Source organism: Chlorocebus sabaeus, chromosome 10 (assembly GCF_047675955.1).
Source record: "Chlorocebus sabaeus isolate Y175 chromosome 10, mChlSab1.0.hap1, whole genome shotgun sequence".
Taxonomy (NCBI): Eukaryota; Metazoa; Chordata; class Mammalia; order Primates; family Cercopithecidae; genus Chlorocebus; species Chlorocebus sabaeus.
Window position 1 is genome coordinate 90,234,894 of NC_132913.1, and position 17,821 is coordinate 90,252,714.

At 40.2% G+C, this 17,821-nt stretch overlaps 1 protein-coding gene across 11 annotated transcripts in view; it reads right to left on the reverse strand.

Moving 5' to 3' along the window:
• The window catches only part of ICA1L (islet cell autoantigen 1 like), a 97,288-nt gene that overhangs the window by 30,557 nt on the left and 48,910 nt on the right, over positions 1 to 17,821 (reverse strand). For all 11 annotated transcript variants that reach the window (XM_007965892.3, XM_073019944.1, XM_038001735.2 and 8 more), the window contains 7 exons: positions 17,734 to 17,806; positions 12,774 to 12,897; positions 10,811 to 11,009; positions 8,580 to 8,705; positions 7,402 to 7,500; positions 6,245 to 6,327; positions 3,239 to 3,282 (listed from right to left, as the gene is read on the reverse strand). In XM_007965892.3, the coding sequence (XP_007964083.1) occupies positions 3,239 to 3,282; positions 6,245 to 6,327; positions 7,402 to 7,500; positions 8,580 to 8,705; positions 10,811 to 11,009; positions 12,774 to 12,897; positions 17,734 to 17,806 (748 nt within the window). The remainder of the gene's footprint in view (positions 1 to 3,238; positions 3,283 to 6,244; positions 6,328 to 7,401; positions 7,501 to 8,579; positions 8,706 to 10,810; positions 11,010 to 12,773; positions 12,898 to 17,733; positions 17,807 to 17,821) is intronic.

Genomic DNA, 17,821 nt, shown 5'->3' on the forward strand with positions numbered 1-17,821 from the left:
ACCCATCCCACTGGTCAGAATCTGAGTTCCAGCAAGCCCCACCATGGCAAGCTAAAGCACTGTGGGGTTCTAAATAAACTTGAAAGGCAGTCTAGGCCACAAGCACTGCAATTCCCGGGCAAGTCCTGGTGCTGTGCTGGGCTTGGAGCCAGTGGAGTTAGGGGACATGTGACCTAGTGAGATATGAGCCAGCCAGCCAGCCAGCCAAGGAAGTGCTTACATCACCCCTCCTCCAATCCCAGGCAGTGCAGCTCACAGCTCCAGGAGAAACTCCTTTCCGCTTGAGGCAAGGAGAAAGGAGAGTAAAGGGGACTTTGTCTTGCAACTTGGATACCAGCTCAGCCACAGTAGGATAGGGGAGAAGGTAGAGTCCCAAGACCCTCATTCCACGCCCTAGCTCCCAGATCACATTTTTAGACATACTCGGTGCCAGAAGGGAATGCACTGCCTTAAAGGGAAGGACCCAGTCCTGGAAGGATTTATCACCTGATGACTAAGAGAACCTGGGCCCTGAATAAACATCAGCAGCACCCAGGCAGTACTCACCATGGGACTTGGGTAAGACCCAGGGCTGTGCTGGCTTCAGGTGTGACCTAGTGCATTCCAAGCTATGGTGCCCACAGGGACAGACTTCCTCTGCTTGAGGTAAGGAGAGGAAAAAGTAAAAGGAAATTTTTATTGCAGCTTGGGCACCAGCTTGGCCACAGTGGGGTAGAGAACCAAGAAGTCACCTGGGGTCCTCAGTTCTAGCCCTTGGCTTCTGGATGGCATTTCTGGACCTGCCCTGGGCTAAAGGGGGGCCCACTGCCTTGAAGGGAGAGTCCTAAACATGGCAGCATTCACCACAAGCTGACTGAAGAGCCTTTGGGCCTTGGGTGAATATCAGCGATAGCCAGGCAGTACCTGCTGCAGGGAGAGACTCCTTCCACATGAGGGGAAGGAGGGAAGAGTGGGAAGGATTTTGTCTTACAGATTTGGGTGTCAGCTCAGGTGGTGTAGAATTGAGAACCAAGCAGATTCCTAAGGTTCCTGACTCTAGGCCCTGGCTCCCAGATGGCATTCTGGTATCTGCTGTAGGCTGGGGAGTAGCTTGCCGCCCTGAAGGGAAGGACACAAGCCAGGCTGGATTTGCTTCCTGCTGATGGTAGAGCCCTTGGACCTTGAGTGAATATTGGCAGTAGCCAAGCAGTGGTAACTGGGGGCCCAGGGTGAGACCCAGTATTTTGCTGGCTTTGGAGAAACTCCACGTGTCTGGGGGAAAGTAAGGGAAAAGAACAAGAGTCCCTGCCTGGTAATACAGGGAATTCTCCCAGATCTTACCCAAGACCACCAAGGCAGTATCTCTACAATTCTGCAAGAGCCACAGCATTACTGGGCTTGGGGTGCCCCACCCCCAATGCAGATACAGCTATCATGACCAAAGATTTAGATGATAACAACTCAGTGCTCTTTGAATACTTGGAAAACTTTCCCAAGAAGGACAGGTACAAACAAGCCCAGACTACAAAGACTAACAAATATGTAACTCTTCAATGCCCAGACATCGACAGATATCCACAAGCATCAAGACCATACAGGAAAGCATGACCTCACCAAACAAACTAAATAGTGTACTAGTGACCAGTCCTGAAGTGACAGAGATATGTGACCTTTCAGAGAGAGAATTCAAAATAGCTGTTTTGAGGAAGCTCAATGAAATTCAAGATAACACAGAAAAGGAACTCAGAATCCTATCAGGTAAACTTAACAAACAGATTAAAATAACTTTTAAAAATCAAGCAGAAATTCCAGAGTTGAAAAATTCAACTGATATAGTGAAGAATGCATCAGAGTCAACAGGAGTATTGATCAAGCAGAAGAAAGAATCGGTGAGTTTGAAGACACGTTATCTGAAAATACAGTCAGAGAAGACAAAAGAAAAGAGAATAGGCCAGGTGCAGTGTCTCACACCTGTAATCCCAGTACTTTGAGAGGCCAGGCGGGTGGATCACCTGAGGTCAGGAGTTCAAGACTAGCCTGGGCAGCATGGAGAAACCCTGTCTCTACTAAAAATACAAAATTAACCAGGCATGGTGGTACATGTCTGTAATCCCAGTTATTTGGGAGGCTGAGGCAGGGGAGAATCGTTTGAACCTAGGAGGCAGAGGTTGCCGTGAGCTGAGATTGCGCCATTGCACTCCAGCCTGGGCAACAAGAGCAAAACTCTATCTCAAAAAAAAAAAAAAAAAAAAAAATTGGGTGTGGTGGCAGGCGCCTGAGGCAGGAGAATCATTTGAACCTGGGAGGCAGAGGTTGCAGTGTGCCAAGATTGTGCCACTGCACTCGAGTGTGGGCGACAGATTCAAATTCTGTCTCAAAAAACAAAAACGAAAAAAGAATAAAAAACAATGAAGCATGCCTACAGGATCGAGAAGACAGCCTCAGAAGGGAAAATATAAGAGTTATTGGCCTTAAAGAGGAGGTAGAGAAGGAGATGGGGTAGAAAGTTTATTCAAAGGGGGTAATAACAGAGAACTTCCCAAACCTAGAGAAAGATATCACTGTCCAAGTACAAGAAGGTTATAGAATACCAAGTAGATTTAACCCAAAGAAGACTACCTCAAGGCATTTAGTAATCAGATCCCAAAGGTCAAGGATAAAGAAAAGATCCCAAAAGCAGCAAAAGAAAAGCAACAAATCACATACAATAAAGCTCCAAAATGTCTGGCAGCACACTTTTCAGTGGAAACCTTATAGGCCAGGAGAAAGTGGCATGACATTTAAACTGCCGAAGGAAAAAAACTTTTACCCAAGAATAGTATATCCAGCTAAAATATCCTTCAAAAATGAAGGAGAAACAAAGACTTGCCCAGACAAAACAAAAGCTGACGGAGGCCAGGCACGGTGGCTCACACCTGTAATCCCAGCACTTTGGGAGGCCAAGGCAGGCAGATCACAAGGTCAGGAGATCTAGACCATCCTGGCTACCCCGGTGAAACCCTGTCTCTACTACGAATACAAAAAAAATTAGCCGGGCATGGTGGTGGGTGCCTGTAGTCCCAGCTACTTGGGAGGCTGAGGCAGGAGAATGGTGTGAATCAGGGAGGCAGAGCTTGCAGTGAGCCAAGATCGAGCCGCTGCACTCCAGCCTGGGGGACAGAGCGAGACTCTGTCTCAAAAAAAAAAAAAAAAAGGCTGTGATAAACTATTTTGACATTTAAAATGTGACCATTTCAAAGTAATAAATTTACCATCTTACCTTGTTCTCTCTCAAAGCTTGCTTCCTCATCAGACAAAACTAGCCTGAAGTAAAAACAAAAAAAATGTAGATTTTTTGTTATAATACACTTGTGAATTATATTCCCCAAACAGTTTTATATGGTTAAAAAGAATTTTCTACTCAGAAAACATAAAATTGTCCACTAGATCCCCTAAAATCTACATCTGGTGAATTTCCTACTTCTTTTATAGATCTATACAGACATTTCACCCCTTATTCCTTCAATAAACATTTACTGAGTATCTACAAAGCACCAGGCATCATGCTCAGTACTCAATCTTCAAGAACCTTTACCATCAAAGTCATAGAATAAGAAGTTTCATTTTCAAGGCTTGAAAGGTTTTAAGAACACTTGTGAACTAAATCAAGGGAATGAAGAACTCTAGAAAAGATGTAGTACCCTATTTTGAACAACTAAGTGATATTTGCAAGACACATCAGCCTAAAATATCCTCAATCAATACTAATTTTGGGTATTTATAGCATCTTTCTGATATAATAAAGAAAAAGTTAAGACAAAGAAATTGGGCTGGGCACAGTGGCTCACGCCTGTAATCCCAGCACTTTGGGAGGCTGAGACAGGCGGATCACGAGGTTAAGAGTTCGAGACCAGCCTGACCAACATGGTGAAACCCTGTCTCTACTAAAAATACAAAAATTAGCCAGGTGTGGTGGCGTGTGCCTGTAATCCCAGCTACTCAGGAGGCTGAGGCAGGAGAATTGCTTTAACCTGGGGGGTGGAGGTTGCAGTGAGCCGAGATCGTGCCACTGCACTCTAGCCTGGGTGACAGGGCAAGACTCTGTCTAAAAACAAAAAAAGAAAGAAAAATAAATTGAACACAGACATACTCACTACACCTGGGGCATGACCTCACAGTTGCTAGTATTGAAAGTTGTTTTTAATACATCTTTAAAGATACTTAAAAATCTATACAGTATTTACTTGTAAATACTACACAAATAAACCTACATAGCAAATAAATACTCATGACCTGAAATGAAATTTTCCCTAACAGTATTATGTTTTTTTAAAGAACTTGGATGGAAGAGAAGTGAAGAGCTTGGCTATCTACTAGTTAACTTGAAAAGTAGCTCTCATAATGCTAAAGATACATGAGAGGATTTTGAATAAAACTCTGTGAAATGTGAGAATGGAAAAATTTTACTAAATTAACATAGTTCATGTAACATATGATTTTAAATGTCAATATAGGCCAGGCATGGTGGCTTACTCCTGTAATCCCAGCACTTTGGGAAGCTGAAGTGGGCAGATCACTTGAGGTCAGGAGTTCGAGACCAGCCTGGCCAACATGGTGAAAGTCCATCTCTACTAAAAAATACAGAAATTAGCTGGGCTTAGTAGTGCATGCCTGTAATCCCAGCTACTCGGGAGGCTGAGGCAGGAGAATCGCTTGAACCTGGGAGGGGGAGGTTGCAGTGAGCTGAGATTGTGCCACTGAACTCCAGCCTGGACAAAAAGAGTGAGACACTGTCAAAAAAAAAAAAAAAAAAATCAAAAGTCAATATATAAATTCACAAATTTAATTTATAACTAGACATTTGATCAATGTTTATCTTAAAACATTTATACATTCAAGTTAGCAAAAAAAATTGGTTTGGATTTCCTCATAGAGAAGATGGGAAAATGTCTTGTGTTACATTTGTGTCTTAGTTCATTTTGTGTTAACTATAACAGAATACCTGAGACTGAGTAATTTATAAAGAAAAGAGGTTGATTTAGTTCTGCAGGTTGGGAAGTTAAAGATCATGGCCCCGGCTTCTGACAAGGGCTTTAGTGCTGCATCATAACATGGTAGAGAAGGTCAAAGGGGAAGTGGACACATGCCAAGAGGCAAACTCCAAGGCACGTTGGGCTTTATAACAAACCACTCTCTCATGATCACCTTCTACTCAACAATATATGGTTTATCACTGGCCCTTATTTCTGAGTTTGTTAATATACTGAATCTGGTTAAAATGAGAATTAAATAGCAGCTTTGAAAGAAAAACAAAGGGACAATATAATAAAAGGGAAACAGGGGACATGAAGGATGTACATGGCAACAGCCCATATTTTCAGGTAACCAGTCCCAGTCCTATGTATGTTATTCTGGAAACAGATTTCTCATAGTTTATTTCACAGATGCTGGTACCTGTCCCTTTCTTCTCTCTAGCTGCCCATTTCAAGAGTCACTAGAGGTACTTGTGGCTCTTAATACAAGGCTCAGTATCCCAAATGACAGGCTCTTAATGACCCCAATCAGTTTGATACTCCTGTCATGTCCTTTGTCTGCTATGTTAAAAAATGTAAAAAATTTGTGTAGGATCTGGATATTAAGAAAAAAAATGGAAATATATCTCTATCTATCTATCTATCTATCTATTTATCTATCTATCTATCTATGGTTTCAAAACAAATTGCTAAGGTTTGAATTTCTCCTCATCAAAACTCTTGTTGAAATCTGACCCCAACCTCAGTGTGGGAGTATTGGGAGGTGGAGACCTAATAAGAGGTGTTTGGGTCATGGGGGCAGATCCGTCATGAATGGTTTAGTGCCTTTTTCATGGTAATGAGTGAGTTCTTACTCTCATGAGATTGAATTAGTTCTCTCAGGAATGCTTCTGAATGGGTTGTTATACAGCCAGCACGCCCCTTGATTTTGCCTCTTCACACAGGTCTGCTTCCCCTTTGACCTTTTCTGCCATGTTATGAAGCAGCACTAAAGCTCTCACCAGAAACCAGGGCCATGCCCTTGAACTTCCCAGCCTGCAGAACCATGAGCTAAACTTTTTTACTTTATAAATTTCCCTGTCTCAGGTATTCTGTTAGAGCAAAACAGACTATGACACAAATGTTTAGTGTTGATTGGAAAAATGACATAGAAATAAATATTCAGTAAGAGAAGAAACAATTCTTTCCACATGTATCATATGATGGTATCCAGGACTTCTATAACATGACACAGATGACTTATGCCTGCTTACTTATTGAGCTGTTCAGTAAGAAAACCGCCTATTTGTTCATATTTATTGTCTTCAGCAAGCTTGCTTGGAGTGTCTTGTAGTTGCTAAGGATAAAAAAGTCAATGTTAAGTAAATAGAAAGACTGTTTCTTCCTCTCTGCAAAGAAAATGAGAATATAAATTCTAAAGAACCATATGAAATAGGAAGTTCCGAACTAGAGAGTGAAAGATATAGGACATATATGCTATTATAATCTGAACTGAGCTACTGAGCTTCATATACTTGTTTCTCCTGGCTGCCTGTGCAAACTGCACATACTGTGATGTGGGGTAGCCACAGATTAGTTTAACGACTTAGTAATAGGCCTAAAGAACACTTAAACTGTGTTGCTAGTCTGTATCGCAATGCTCTAAATACAGCTAAAGATTTTCAATTTTGATTCTGAGCAGAAATTGGATATAAAATGTGCCTAAATACACAGTATGCCATACAGCGACGCATTTATTATATAAAAAGTCAAAATAAAACAAAACAAAAAACAACCTAATTCAAGGGCGTCTTTGGGGCTGGAAGATGCCATATCAGACCATGACTTTATGTTCATCCTAAACCCCAGAAATATGCAAGATATGAGCCTATCACAAATACCACATCCAGCTTGAACAAACCAGCCAGCAACACTTTCAAGCTTTACTGAAAATAAGGCAGAATGAATGGTAAGTTAAAAGGTACTGAAACCTGGCATAATGTTGGTATCATGAACTATATCCATGACATCAGTGTAAAAGTAAAACAAAGTTTTTCTGTAACTTCTAATATCATCAGGTAGGTAATCTGTTCATTTTTGAGAACACATGACCACTTTCCATCACTTGTTCCTCTTAAGTTTTTCCTTTCCATAGCCTTATCTCCTTTGCATTTAAATTCTCTTTTTACTGTCTCCCTCTTTTTCCCTGTCCTACTAATATCTTGAGCCTGCCAGCAGTATTCCTATGTATTTCAGTGTTGCTGGCAGCATTTGCAATTAGGAAAATGCTGACCCTTGGCTGAAGGAGAATGTTTCTCAATGTTTTTTAAATTTTAAATTAACCTTGGTTAAAAAAAAAAAAATAGTTTCAATGTTATCACCTAAATGAAGTGTAATACATCTAAACAAGAGAACATGGAACGCAATGTACCTTGAGAGCTACAAAATCATATGGATGAAAGCCAATACAGGCTTCATGAATTTGGGACATCATTCGAGCTGTTTTCTCCCAGAATCCAAGCAGTGTTCTCTGCAAAAAAAGAAAAGGTGACACTACAGTTCTCCTTCACCTCCATGATTTTTGCTATATTTCCTTACTAGTTTAGTAGATGAACAGTTGCCAAATAAGAAGCAGCAGGAACTAAATTCAATTTTCCAAGTTTTCGGAACCATAAAGCACTGCAAATAGTGATTGTGCATAAGAATTGGCATCTTTGTCTGCACGTGTGGGTGTTATCTGTATAAATAGCACAGGAATGCACACTGGAGCCACCTAGAGAGTAACTGCAGCTAAGAGAATGAAAACTTAGGGATTAGAACATCTGAGATATCAAAAAGAGAAATGTTAAAAGCACAAAAATACCAGTCTCTGTTAAAGGAGGGACACATGTGTAATCTTTATGTTAATGGGAATATATAAAACTTTTTAATTGGAGAAAAATTACATTACCACTAAATCTGGCCTTTCATCTAGAGTTCAAGAGAGATTTGCCAAAAAATGTGTTCTCAAGCTAACTCAGGTAATTGGAAATTTTCCTCGCTGCTTCAGGGTTCCTGATTAAAGTGAGGGGGATGAATGGAGAGAATAAAGGAGAATTGAACTCATAGCTGTTGTGTTTCAGGCAAGATGCTAAATAGATACCACACACAGTTATTTTCAAGTGCATCCTTTCTCCATTCCTGAATCCCACAGTACTGAACTGAAATAGGCAGACTCCCTAAAAGCAGGAGTTAATGTCCATTTCCTGTAGTTTATTACTCTTTTCTTATGTAAGTACAGTTTGTTCAATTTTTTCCATTTAAAAATATATGTAAAAATCAATAACTGCTTATTAATATCTAACTTATTCATTGTGTGTTATTTATATGTGATTTGTGGTAATATAAGCACAAGTGAGACTTCTGAGGTTAAAGTGATACAGGATGGCAACTTGGCAGAATGAAAAGAACACAGAACTTAGAATTAGAAAACTTTGGTTTCTAAGCCCAACACTGCTATTCAAAGGAATCTAATCACACATAGTTTTTTGCACCCTCTAGACAACTTTTAAAAAGGAATCTCACCACTCATCTTTACTGCAAGGACATGCTGACCATGGAGGTGGGTACCTGGTAGGTAGTGAGCGAATGAGATAGCATATTGCAGCGACTAGCTCCAAGTAAATCCACTTTCTGACAAACATCCATCTTTAACTTGTCAAAAGAAGCTTTGCTATTTCTCACTTGCATCTGTACCTGCAATAAAATGCTAATTTTTATTACAGATATATAGTATATAGTACAAGGTTCATAATAAATATTTTCAGAAATAAATTATAATAAAGACTAATTCCTTTTCCCTGTATCATTAATATTTCATGAGTAATGATGACGATTTTGGCTACTGTTAGTAATTGTAGGAGATTCTTTCCAGAAGATATCTTTATGCTGAGAAAGTATGAGATAATAGATGGAAAGCAAATCGTTTTTAAAAAACTATTCCAAATAAAAAGAAACATTTAAAACTATTCATAGATAGCACTTAGCTAAGAGCAGAAGAATAAATGGAAAGGGGACCTCGTTAAAGCACTGAGAAATATTAATAATATTTCTGAATCATGCAGATATTTATAAATTCCAGTAGAGGCCTATTGTATTTCTTGAATAAATGGTGAGTCATGCCATCAGGTAGTGTGAATACTCAACTTTTTAATATATTCATTCAACAAATATAAGGTACCTATTATATGCAAGGCATTGTTCTAGGCTCTGAGATACTGTGGTGAACAAAACAATGTTCTTCCCCACCATCCTTGGGTAGGGAGGCACACGAAAAAAAGAAGTAAATAAATATATAGTTGCAAAAGTAGCAAATAAGTAAACAGAAATGAATGACTGATGACATGAAAGTCCCTGGTGAGATCATGCATGATGTTTGAACTGGGACAGAAAGATGATGAGCAGACTACGCTAAGACCCTGGGGAGAGCATTCCAGAACTAGGGACGAGCAAGGACAAAGGCTCTGAGAGTGGTAGGGGGTGAAGACCTTATCATGTTAGAAGAACAAGCAGCAAGGAGGTAGAGCACATTCTTCCTGGAGTGTAGGAAGCAAGTACAACATGTGGTTGTGGAGGGACCAGGGATCAGGCCATGCAGGGTTTTTAGGGTCCAGATAGGGACTTGGATTGTATTTGATGTGGTTTGACTGTGTCCCTGCCAAGATCTCATCTTGAATTCCCACATGTTATGGGAGGGACCCAGTGAGAGATAATTGAATCATGGGGGCAGGTCTTTCCCATGTTGTTCTTGTGATAGTAAGTCTCACAAGATCTGATAGTTTTAAAAGGGGGAATTTCCCTGTACAAGCTCTTTTTGCCTGCCACCATCCATGTAAGACGTGACTTGCTCCTCCTTGCCTTCTACCATGATTGTGAGGCCTCCCCAGCCACATGGAACTGTAAGTCCATTAAATATCTTTCCAGTCTCGGGTATGTCTTTATCAGCAGCATGAAAATAGACTAATACATTATTCTTCTTTTAAAAATTGAGGTGAAAGTTGCATAACATACAATTAGCAATTTTAAAGTGTTCAATTAAGTGGCATTTAGCGCATTCACAATGTTGTTCAATCACTCCCTTGGACTGTATTCTGTCAAAGGATGTAAAAGGGATGGAATACAAGGTTGTTGTGGCCTGAGGCCATGTATTCACCTACTTCATAGGGCTGTTGTGTGTAATCAATGAGGCAAACCACTTAACATCTGGCCCAGAGTCATGGCTCCATCAGTATTAAATATTATTTTTATTATGGGGTCTCTATTTATGAAATGAATGATAAAATGAATTTTGTTATTTATGTGTCATACAATGAGGGGTTATAATTTATAATAAGGAGTTTATTTAGCAAAAACATATGTTCATACATAGTTGCTTATGAAGTCTGTGGCCAAACTTTGTATTGTGACAGATTAAAAATTTTGATAACCTTCATATTTTCTTATAATTAATAATCATTTTACATGAGTTTTTACTTAAATTACTTTTGTCCCTCTGTAATAAACTATTTTCTTCCTACAACGAACTCAAAAGTTCAAGCAAGCACATTTAAGAAGTAATTTAGATCTATCATGAAACAGATAAAAAAATTAATAAAAAAGGTAGACGGTGTGAAGATGCCACTCCAGGAGTAAAAATCAAAGTGTGATAAACTTTTGTACTTCAACTACAGTCTCCAAGCAACCAAGAATGTATAATGAAACATATATTTCTCAACAAACACCTGAAATTTTATTATCTTAATTATTCTGTGGCAGTTCCATATTTCATACACCAAGAAAAGGAAAAGGATGCATTTTCATACTTTTCTAAACTTTTCCATTTGCTTTAAGGTGTCTGGGTCCAGCTCTTGGGATACATCTTTCATCCACAGCAGAGCTCCTCTGTATTCTGTGCGCGCCTGCTCCATCCGATTAATTGTCATCAAGGTATCAGATACCGCCCTTTGGCTGAATGTTGCTACTTCTTGCTTCAGACGAGACAGAGGAGTACACAGGGCCAATCTAATGGCAGAGAGGTAAAAATCAGAGGGTTGAACACATCATAAGTAAAACAAAACAAAGTTTAAACCAATGACAAAGCAAATTTGCTAACAAGATGAATCTACAAGTAAAAATTTATTAAGTTCCCTAAGGAGATTTTGAAAGCAAGTAAGGATCATATAGCCAACTCTGAATTATCAATAAATATGTGTTGGCCGGGAGCGGTGGCTCACGCCTGTAATCCCAACACTTTGGGAGGCCAAGGCGGGCAGATCACCTGAGGTCAGGAGTTTGCGACCAGCCTGGCCAACATGGCGAAACCCTGTCTCTACTAAAAATGCAAAAGATTAGCCGGGAATAGTGGGTAGGTGCCTGTAATCCCAGCTACTCGGGAGGCTGAGGCAGGAGAATCACTTGAACCCAGGAGGTGGAGGTTGCAGCAAGCCGAGATGGCACCACTGCACTCCAGCCTGGGCAACAGAATGAAACTCCACCTCAAAAAAAAAAAAAAAAAAAAAAAAAAAAAAAAAAAAAAAAAAGGTGTCTAAACCTCCCCCAGTATTACTTTAGGAAATATGTCATTTTGCAATACTCTGGATGTTATTCCATGTATAAATAACCTGAGAAGTAAATGTGCCATTTAGAAAACAGTTCTGAGAGGAACAGAGAACCTGCATTCATAAAGCATAATCCAATTAACAGAAAGCCTTTCATTTGACAAGTTCAGGGAAAACCTGGGTTTGGAAGAGTAGATGAGATGCTAGGAGAACTAATGAGTATGGAGTTCTTAGCAGCTGAGGATGAGGACAAGATAACAAGTATTTAAGAAACACAAATTAAATCCAATTCCTCCTTTTTGCTTAGTGGCCATTGGAGGGCCCTGTACTTAGTACCTCCATGTCACTTCCTTCAAGATAGACTTCTGCACTGACGTGATGTTTCAGAATAAAGCTATATAAATTGGATACCATCATTATAGGTCTGATAAGGACTGTTTTATTCTTCTTAAATGCTAAAGATTTGGGCTCGGTTTAGTAATTATAGGAGATTCTTTGCAGTAGGTATCATTATATTAGAAACTGAAATAATAACTGGAAACTATGTAATTAAGAAGAAAAAATTCTTCTAATTAAAAAGTACCACTGTATTTATAGTATGGTATCAAAGAGTGAAATTGGAAATACACATTTTTAAGATGTTAGTCATTCTGTGACTGTTATATTAAACCAGTTGAGAAATATAACTGACACTTGTCTGATTTTAGGGGAAATAAAAGAACATCAATCATTAAATAATTATTTTGAATACAAAATTAGTAATTAAGAATTAGGTGTCGGCCGGGCGCGGTGGCTCAAGCCTGTAATCCCAGCACTTTGGGAGGCCGAGACGGGTGGATCACGAGGTCAGGAGATCGAGACCATCCTGGCTAACACGGTGAAACCCCGTCTCTACTAAAAAATACAAAAAACTAGCTGGGCGAGGTAGCGGGCGCCTGTAGTCCCAGCTACACGGGAGGCTGAGGCAGGAGAATGGCGTAAACCTGGGAGGCGGAGCTTGCAGTGAGCTGAGACCCGGCCACTGCACTCCAGCCCTGGCGACAGAGCAAGACTCTGTCTCAAAAAAAAAAAAAAAAGAATTAGGTGTCAAAACATATAACTGTAGTATATTTCTCTTTAACCATTTATTTGAATGAACAGTGACCTTTACAAATATGCAAATTTAAGTACATATGTCAAAACTGTCAGATTGACTACGGATTCAAGATAATGAACCACCATGGTAAACCTTTGCTTGGCTGAAGAACAAAGTGCCTTGCCAGTGGCGTCCATCATTTTGCCAGCTTGAGTTGCATCCCGTTCCGCTTGAAACTTTAAAAAGAGCCCTAGCTCATTTTCTTCCTCTGATATAACTAGGAAAAAAATTACAGTGTAGTTAATTGTTTCCTTTCATCATTTGTTTAAAACATATACACAACTACAATTCTCACAGCAATCACTTTCTATACAAGATTTACTTGGGGGAAGAAGAAGAGAGACTTATTTTTTAAATGCAATTCCTGGGCTCCATTTCCAGAGACTCTACTTTCCATAGGTCTAGGGAATCTGGCTTCTTATCAGCACTCCAGATGGTTTCGACACAGTGAATCCATGGACCTCGCTTTGAGAAGGACTGATTTTTAGTGACAAAAATCTCTCAAAACTACAAAACAAAGCCATAAATGATGCATTTTCAAATGTGCAGAGATGTATTTTAGGATAATTGCCTCTTACAAAGTGTTTCCTATTTAAACTTGTTAATTCATTCTTGACTCCATCCTGGCTTCAGTTTCCTATGATTGGTATCCCAGACCCACAGATGTCCACAGTTCTGCTCCAGCAACCCTAAAAACTGTCATCTAGTGCACTGCTGCTCAAAGTGTGGGCGATGGACCAGTATCGGTCCAGAATCCTCTGTTACCAAGCTGTGACAAGCAAAGAAGTAAGGAAACTGAAAATAAGTGTGTAGAGACTTTGAGCATTTTATATTTGTCAAATCTAATAAAGTGAGCTTATAATACATTTTTCACGCATTTTATTTCATTTTTCTAAAAGTTATTTTTTTAAAAGATGGGATCTTGCTCTGATGCCCAGCCTGGAGTGCAGTGGCTTGATCATAGCTCACTGCAACCTCGAATTCCTGGGCTCAAGTGATCCTCCTGCCTCAGCCTCCTGAGTAGCTTAGACTACAGGCATGAGTGCTTGGCTAATTTTTTTTTTTTTTTTTTTTTTTTGAGACGGAGTCTCGCTCTGTCGCCCAGGCTGGAGTGCAGTGGCACGATCTCGGCTCACTGCAAGCTCCGCCTTCCGGGTTCACGCCATTCTCCTGCCTCAGCCTCCTGAGTAGCTGGGACTACAGGCGCCCGCCACCGTGCCTGGCTACTTTTTTGTATTTTTAGAGATGGGGTTTCACCGTGGTCTCGATCTCCTGACCTTGTGATCCACCCGCCTCGGCCTCCCAAAGTGCTGGGATTACAGGCGTGAGCCACTGCGCCCGGCCAAATTTTTAAAAAATTATTTTAGAGGCAGGGTCTCACTATGTTGCCCATGCTGGTCTCAAACTTCTAGCCTCAAGCCGTCTTTCCACCTTGGCCTCCCAAAACACTGGAATTACAGGCACAAGTCACAGTGCTCAGCTAAAAATTCATTTTTATTGAATTTTACAAAGGTATCAGTTTACAACAGATTGAAAGTAAACCATGCAACAAAAAAAAAAGTCCTTCACCACAATTTAAGAAATACTGATCTAGTGTAAGCTGATCCTGTAACCACAATAAGACTAATAAGGGGAGAAAACCCACTGCGCTCCAATTATAAGCTTAAAGTACATAAACAACAACAAATGTCATGCCTAATTTCATCCTACTTCATAGAAAATCAAAGTTAAAACTGAAAGGTAAATGCCTGGCTATTTGTGGGGCAGCAACAGAACTCAGGCCTCCTCATGCTGCCTCCCCACTCCCCCTGTCCCCGCCGCCATGCCTGTAAGAGTGACCCAAGGAGAGCACAATGGTGTAATGAGGAAGGTGTCTACACAGTCTGTAGTCTCATCTCTAATAAAACCATGAACAACCAACCTGATATACAGCAGATGCGGTTTGGGGAGTCACACTAATTTAATGCTGATGTACAGTTTACACATTTCCTTTGAATCAGAACTTCATAAAATATACCTCAATGAAAATTACTAGGGCTGGGCACGGTGGCTCACACCTGTAATCCCAGCACTTTGGGAGGCCGAGGCGCGTGGATCACGAGGTCAGGAGATCGAGACCATCCTGGCTAACACGGTGAAACCCCGTCTCTATTAAAAATACAAAAAATTAGCCAGGCATGGTGGCAGGCGCCTGTAGCCCCAGCTACTCGAGAGGCTGAGGCAGGAGAATGGTGTGAACCCGGGAGGTGGAGCTTGCAGTAAGCATAGATCGTGCCACTACACTCCAGCCTGGGTGACAGAGCGAGACTCCACCTCAAAAACAAAACAAAACAAAACAAAAAACCTACTAGAAAATATTCATTTGGGTATAGTGGTTCAGAAAGCACTTTGAATACATGGAATACTTCATTATCAACTATCAACTGAACATAAATGATCACTGAAGCTTACCTTTATCATTGCAGAAAGGGCAGTCAATGAGGCTGAATCTTTGCTGCTTTTATGTTGAGACCTGCCTGCCAAAATCTACAGAGACCCCTCCCTGACGTGTTCTCCCCGCAGTCAAGAGATTCCCATAAATTTATGGTGCTGGACTAACCTACTGCATTTGTCTGATGTTACTCCCAACAGATGTATTAATACAATTGTCTTCAAGAAATCACGTATTTATACACAATCTTGAAGCGAAAATACACAATTAAATCTATATATGTATATCTCTTCCTTATCCTGAAATGCTCTACCAGAGTGCTAAAAGATCTAGTGATTTCAGGGTATATAAACTTGCTGATTTTCTTCACATTTTCATTTCTAAGACAGGACTCACTTGGTCCAGTGATTGTGATGGCCTTTTACTGCTTGGTAAAATATATAACGTCATTAGTAATATGACCCCTAATTTCCTTTGTTCCTTTATCCTCCCATTAGTTTCAACGACAAACTCTTCTGTCCATGCAGGCTGTTCTCATTCTTTAAGCTCTTTAAACTCCAAGTCTCTTCTCTACATGTTCAACTTCTATAAATCCTTTAAGTTTTACCTCAATTCCTGTCTATGGAGTTGCCTTTACCAATTACTCTAATCCATGGTTATTTTTCACTCCTAGGAATTCAGTTATGTCTATATCATTATTCTGAACTCAATTACATACTACTTATATTGTCTCTCTTTTTGTTACAAAAGTTGTTTCTCCAACTATTTCCTTGGGAAAAGCACATGGTAGGTAGTCAAAAAAATACTTGAATAATCATGCTTTATTGGATTTCTTTCTTTAATGGGACAATATATAAGATCTGATTATAAAGCGATGAAATTAATTTACATAGCTACATGAGAAAAATTATTGATTCATTGAAATCAAATATTTATCGAGTACTGACTACATGTTAGACCATTGTTTCTAGACTGTAGACACAGAAATATAACAGAAAAATTCTGTCCTGGCCAGGTGCAGTGGCTCACGCCTGTAATCCCAGCACTTTGGGAGGCCAAGGCGGGTGAATCACAAGGATAGGAGTTCAAGACCAACCTGGCTAAGATGGTGAAACCCCATCTCTACTAAAAATACAAAAATTAGCCGGGCGTGCTGGTGAGCACCTATAATCCCAGCTACTTGGGAGGCTGAGGCAGAGCACTGCTTGAACCCGGGAGGCAGAGGTTGCAGTGAGCTGAGATCGCGCCACTGAACTCCAGCCTGGGCGACAGAGTGAGACTCCGCCTCAAAAAAAAAAAAAAAAAAAAAAAAAAAAAGAAGTCTGCCCTTAGAGAGGGCATATTCTAGTGGTGGGAAGAAAAACAATGGACAAAATATATAGAATGTTGAATATTGTTAACTGGACAGGGAGTTTTGAGAGAAAAGAGTATTGCATTGCATTGTATTGTATTGTATTTTTTGTACCCTCTGAGGGCAGAGAGTATTGCATTTTAGATATGCAGTTCAGGGAGGGCCTCATTTAAAAAGATGACATTTGACCAAATACACAAAGGAAGTTAGGGATTCCACTATGCAGATATGCCTACTATGTAAGGTATTAATATGGCTAAAGGGGAGAAAGTTTTAGGAGGTGTGATTAGAGAGGTAGCCATGTCCAGCAGGCCCATGGTAATTAAAAAAGGAGAAGTGATCCAAAGATTGAGTTTTAACCCGAACAGGTCCAGGAGAGAAGAGAATCAGCAAAGGCAGGATGCCAAGAAAGAGTGACCAGGAGGAGGAAAATCTGGAAAGCCAAGTGAAGAAAGTGTATCAAGGAATAGGAAATAATCAACTGTGTTAAATAATGTGATAAGCCAGATTTAGATAGGAGTTGGTTAATCATGACCTTGACAAGAGAAATTTGGTGGAGTGATGCGGATGAAAACTTGACTGGAGTGAGTACAAGAGAAAGTGGAAGGAAAGGAACAGAGACCATGCATACAGACAATTACATCATGTTTTTCTGTAAACAGCAGCAGAGGAATGAAATTTAATTGCAAGGGCAAGTGGGAGGCAAGAAAGAGAGGTTTAAGTGATGGAAACAAATCCATTTCAGATGCTGGGCAGGCCCAGGCATGGTGACTCACACCTGTAATCCCAGCACTTTGGGAGGTCGAGGCAGGAGGATCACTTGAGACCAGGAATTTGAAACCAGTCTGGGCAGCATAGTGAGATCCTGTGTCTACCAAAAAGTACACAAATTAGCCAGGTATGGTGGCACACGCCTGTAATCCCAGCTACTTGGTAGGCTGAGGCGGGAGGATCACTTGAGCCCAGGTGGTGGAGACTGTAGTGAGCTGTGATCGCACCGCTGCACTCCAGCCTGGGTGATAGAGAAAGACCCTGTCTCAAAGAAAAAAAAGGGTATCAGCAAAACATAAATCTGGGTTAGAGGATTTGATTAACTGAGGAGAAAAGAGAGAATACTGGGGCGCCTTTGAGAACAGGTCACTGTAAATATTCATATTCTGCCATAAGATGCTATTCACAAAATTGTTCTATTACGTTAAATCTTTCATTTTAAAAAATGCTAATATTTATTTTAAATGGGAATTATCAGATAGATATCTAGGATTTCATACCATTGAGTCTTAGCTGGTATTTCTCGACTATCTTCAGAAGTTCAGTGCATGTCTCTTGAACGGAGTGAAAAACCTTGAGATATAAATT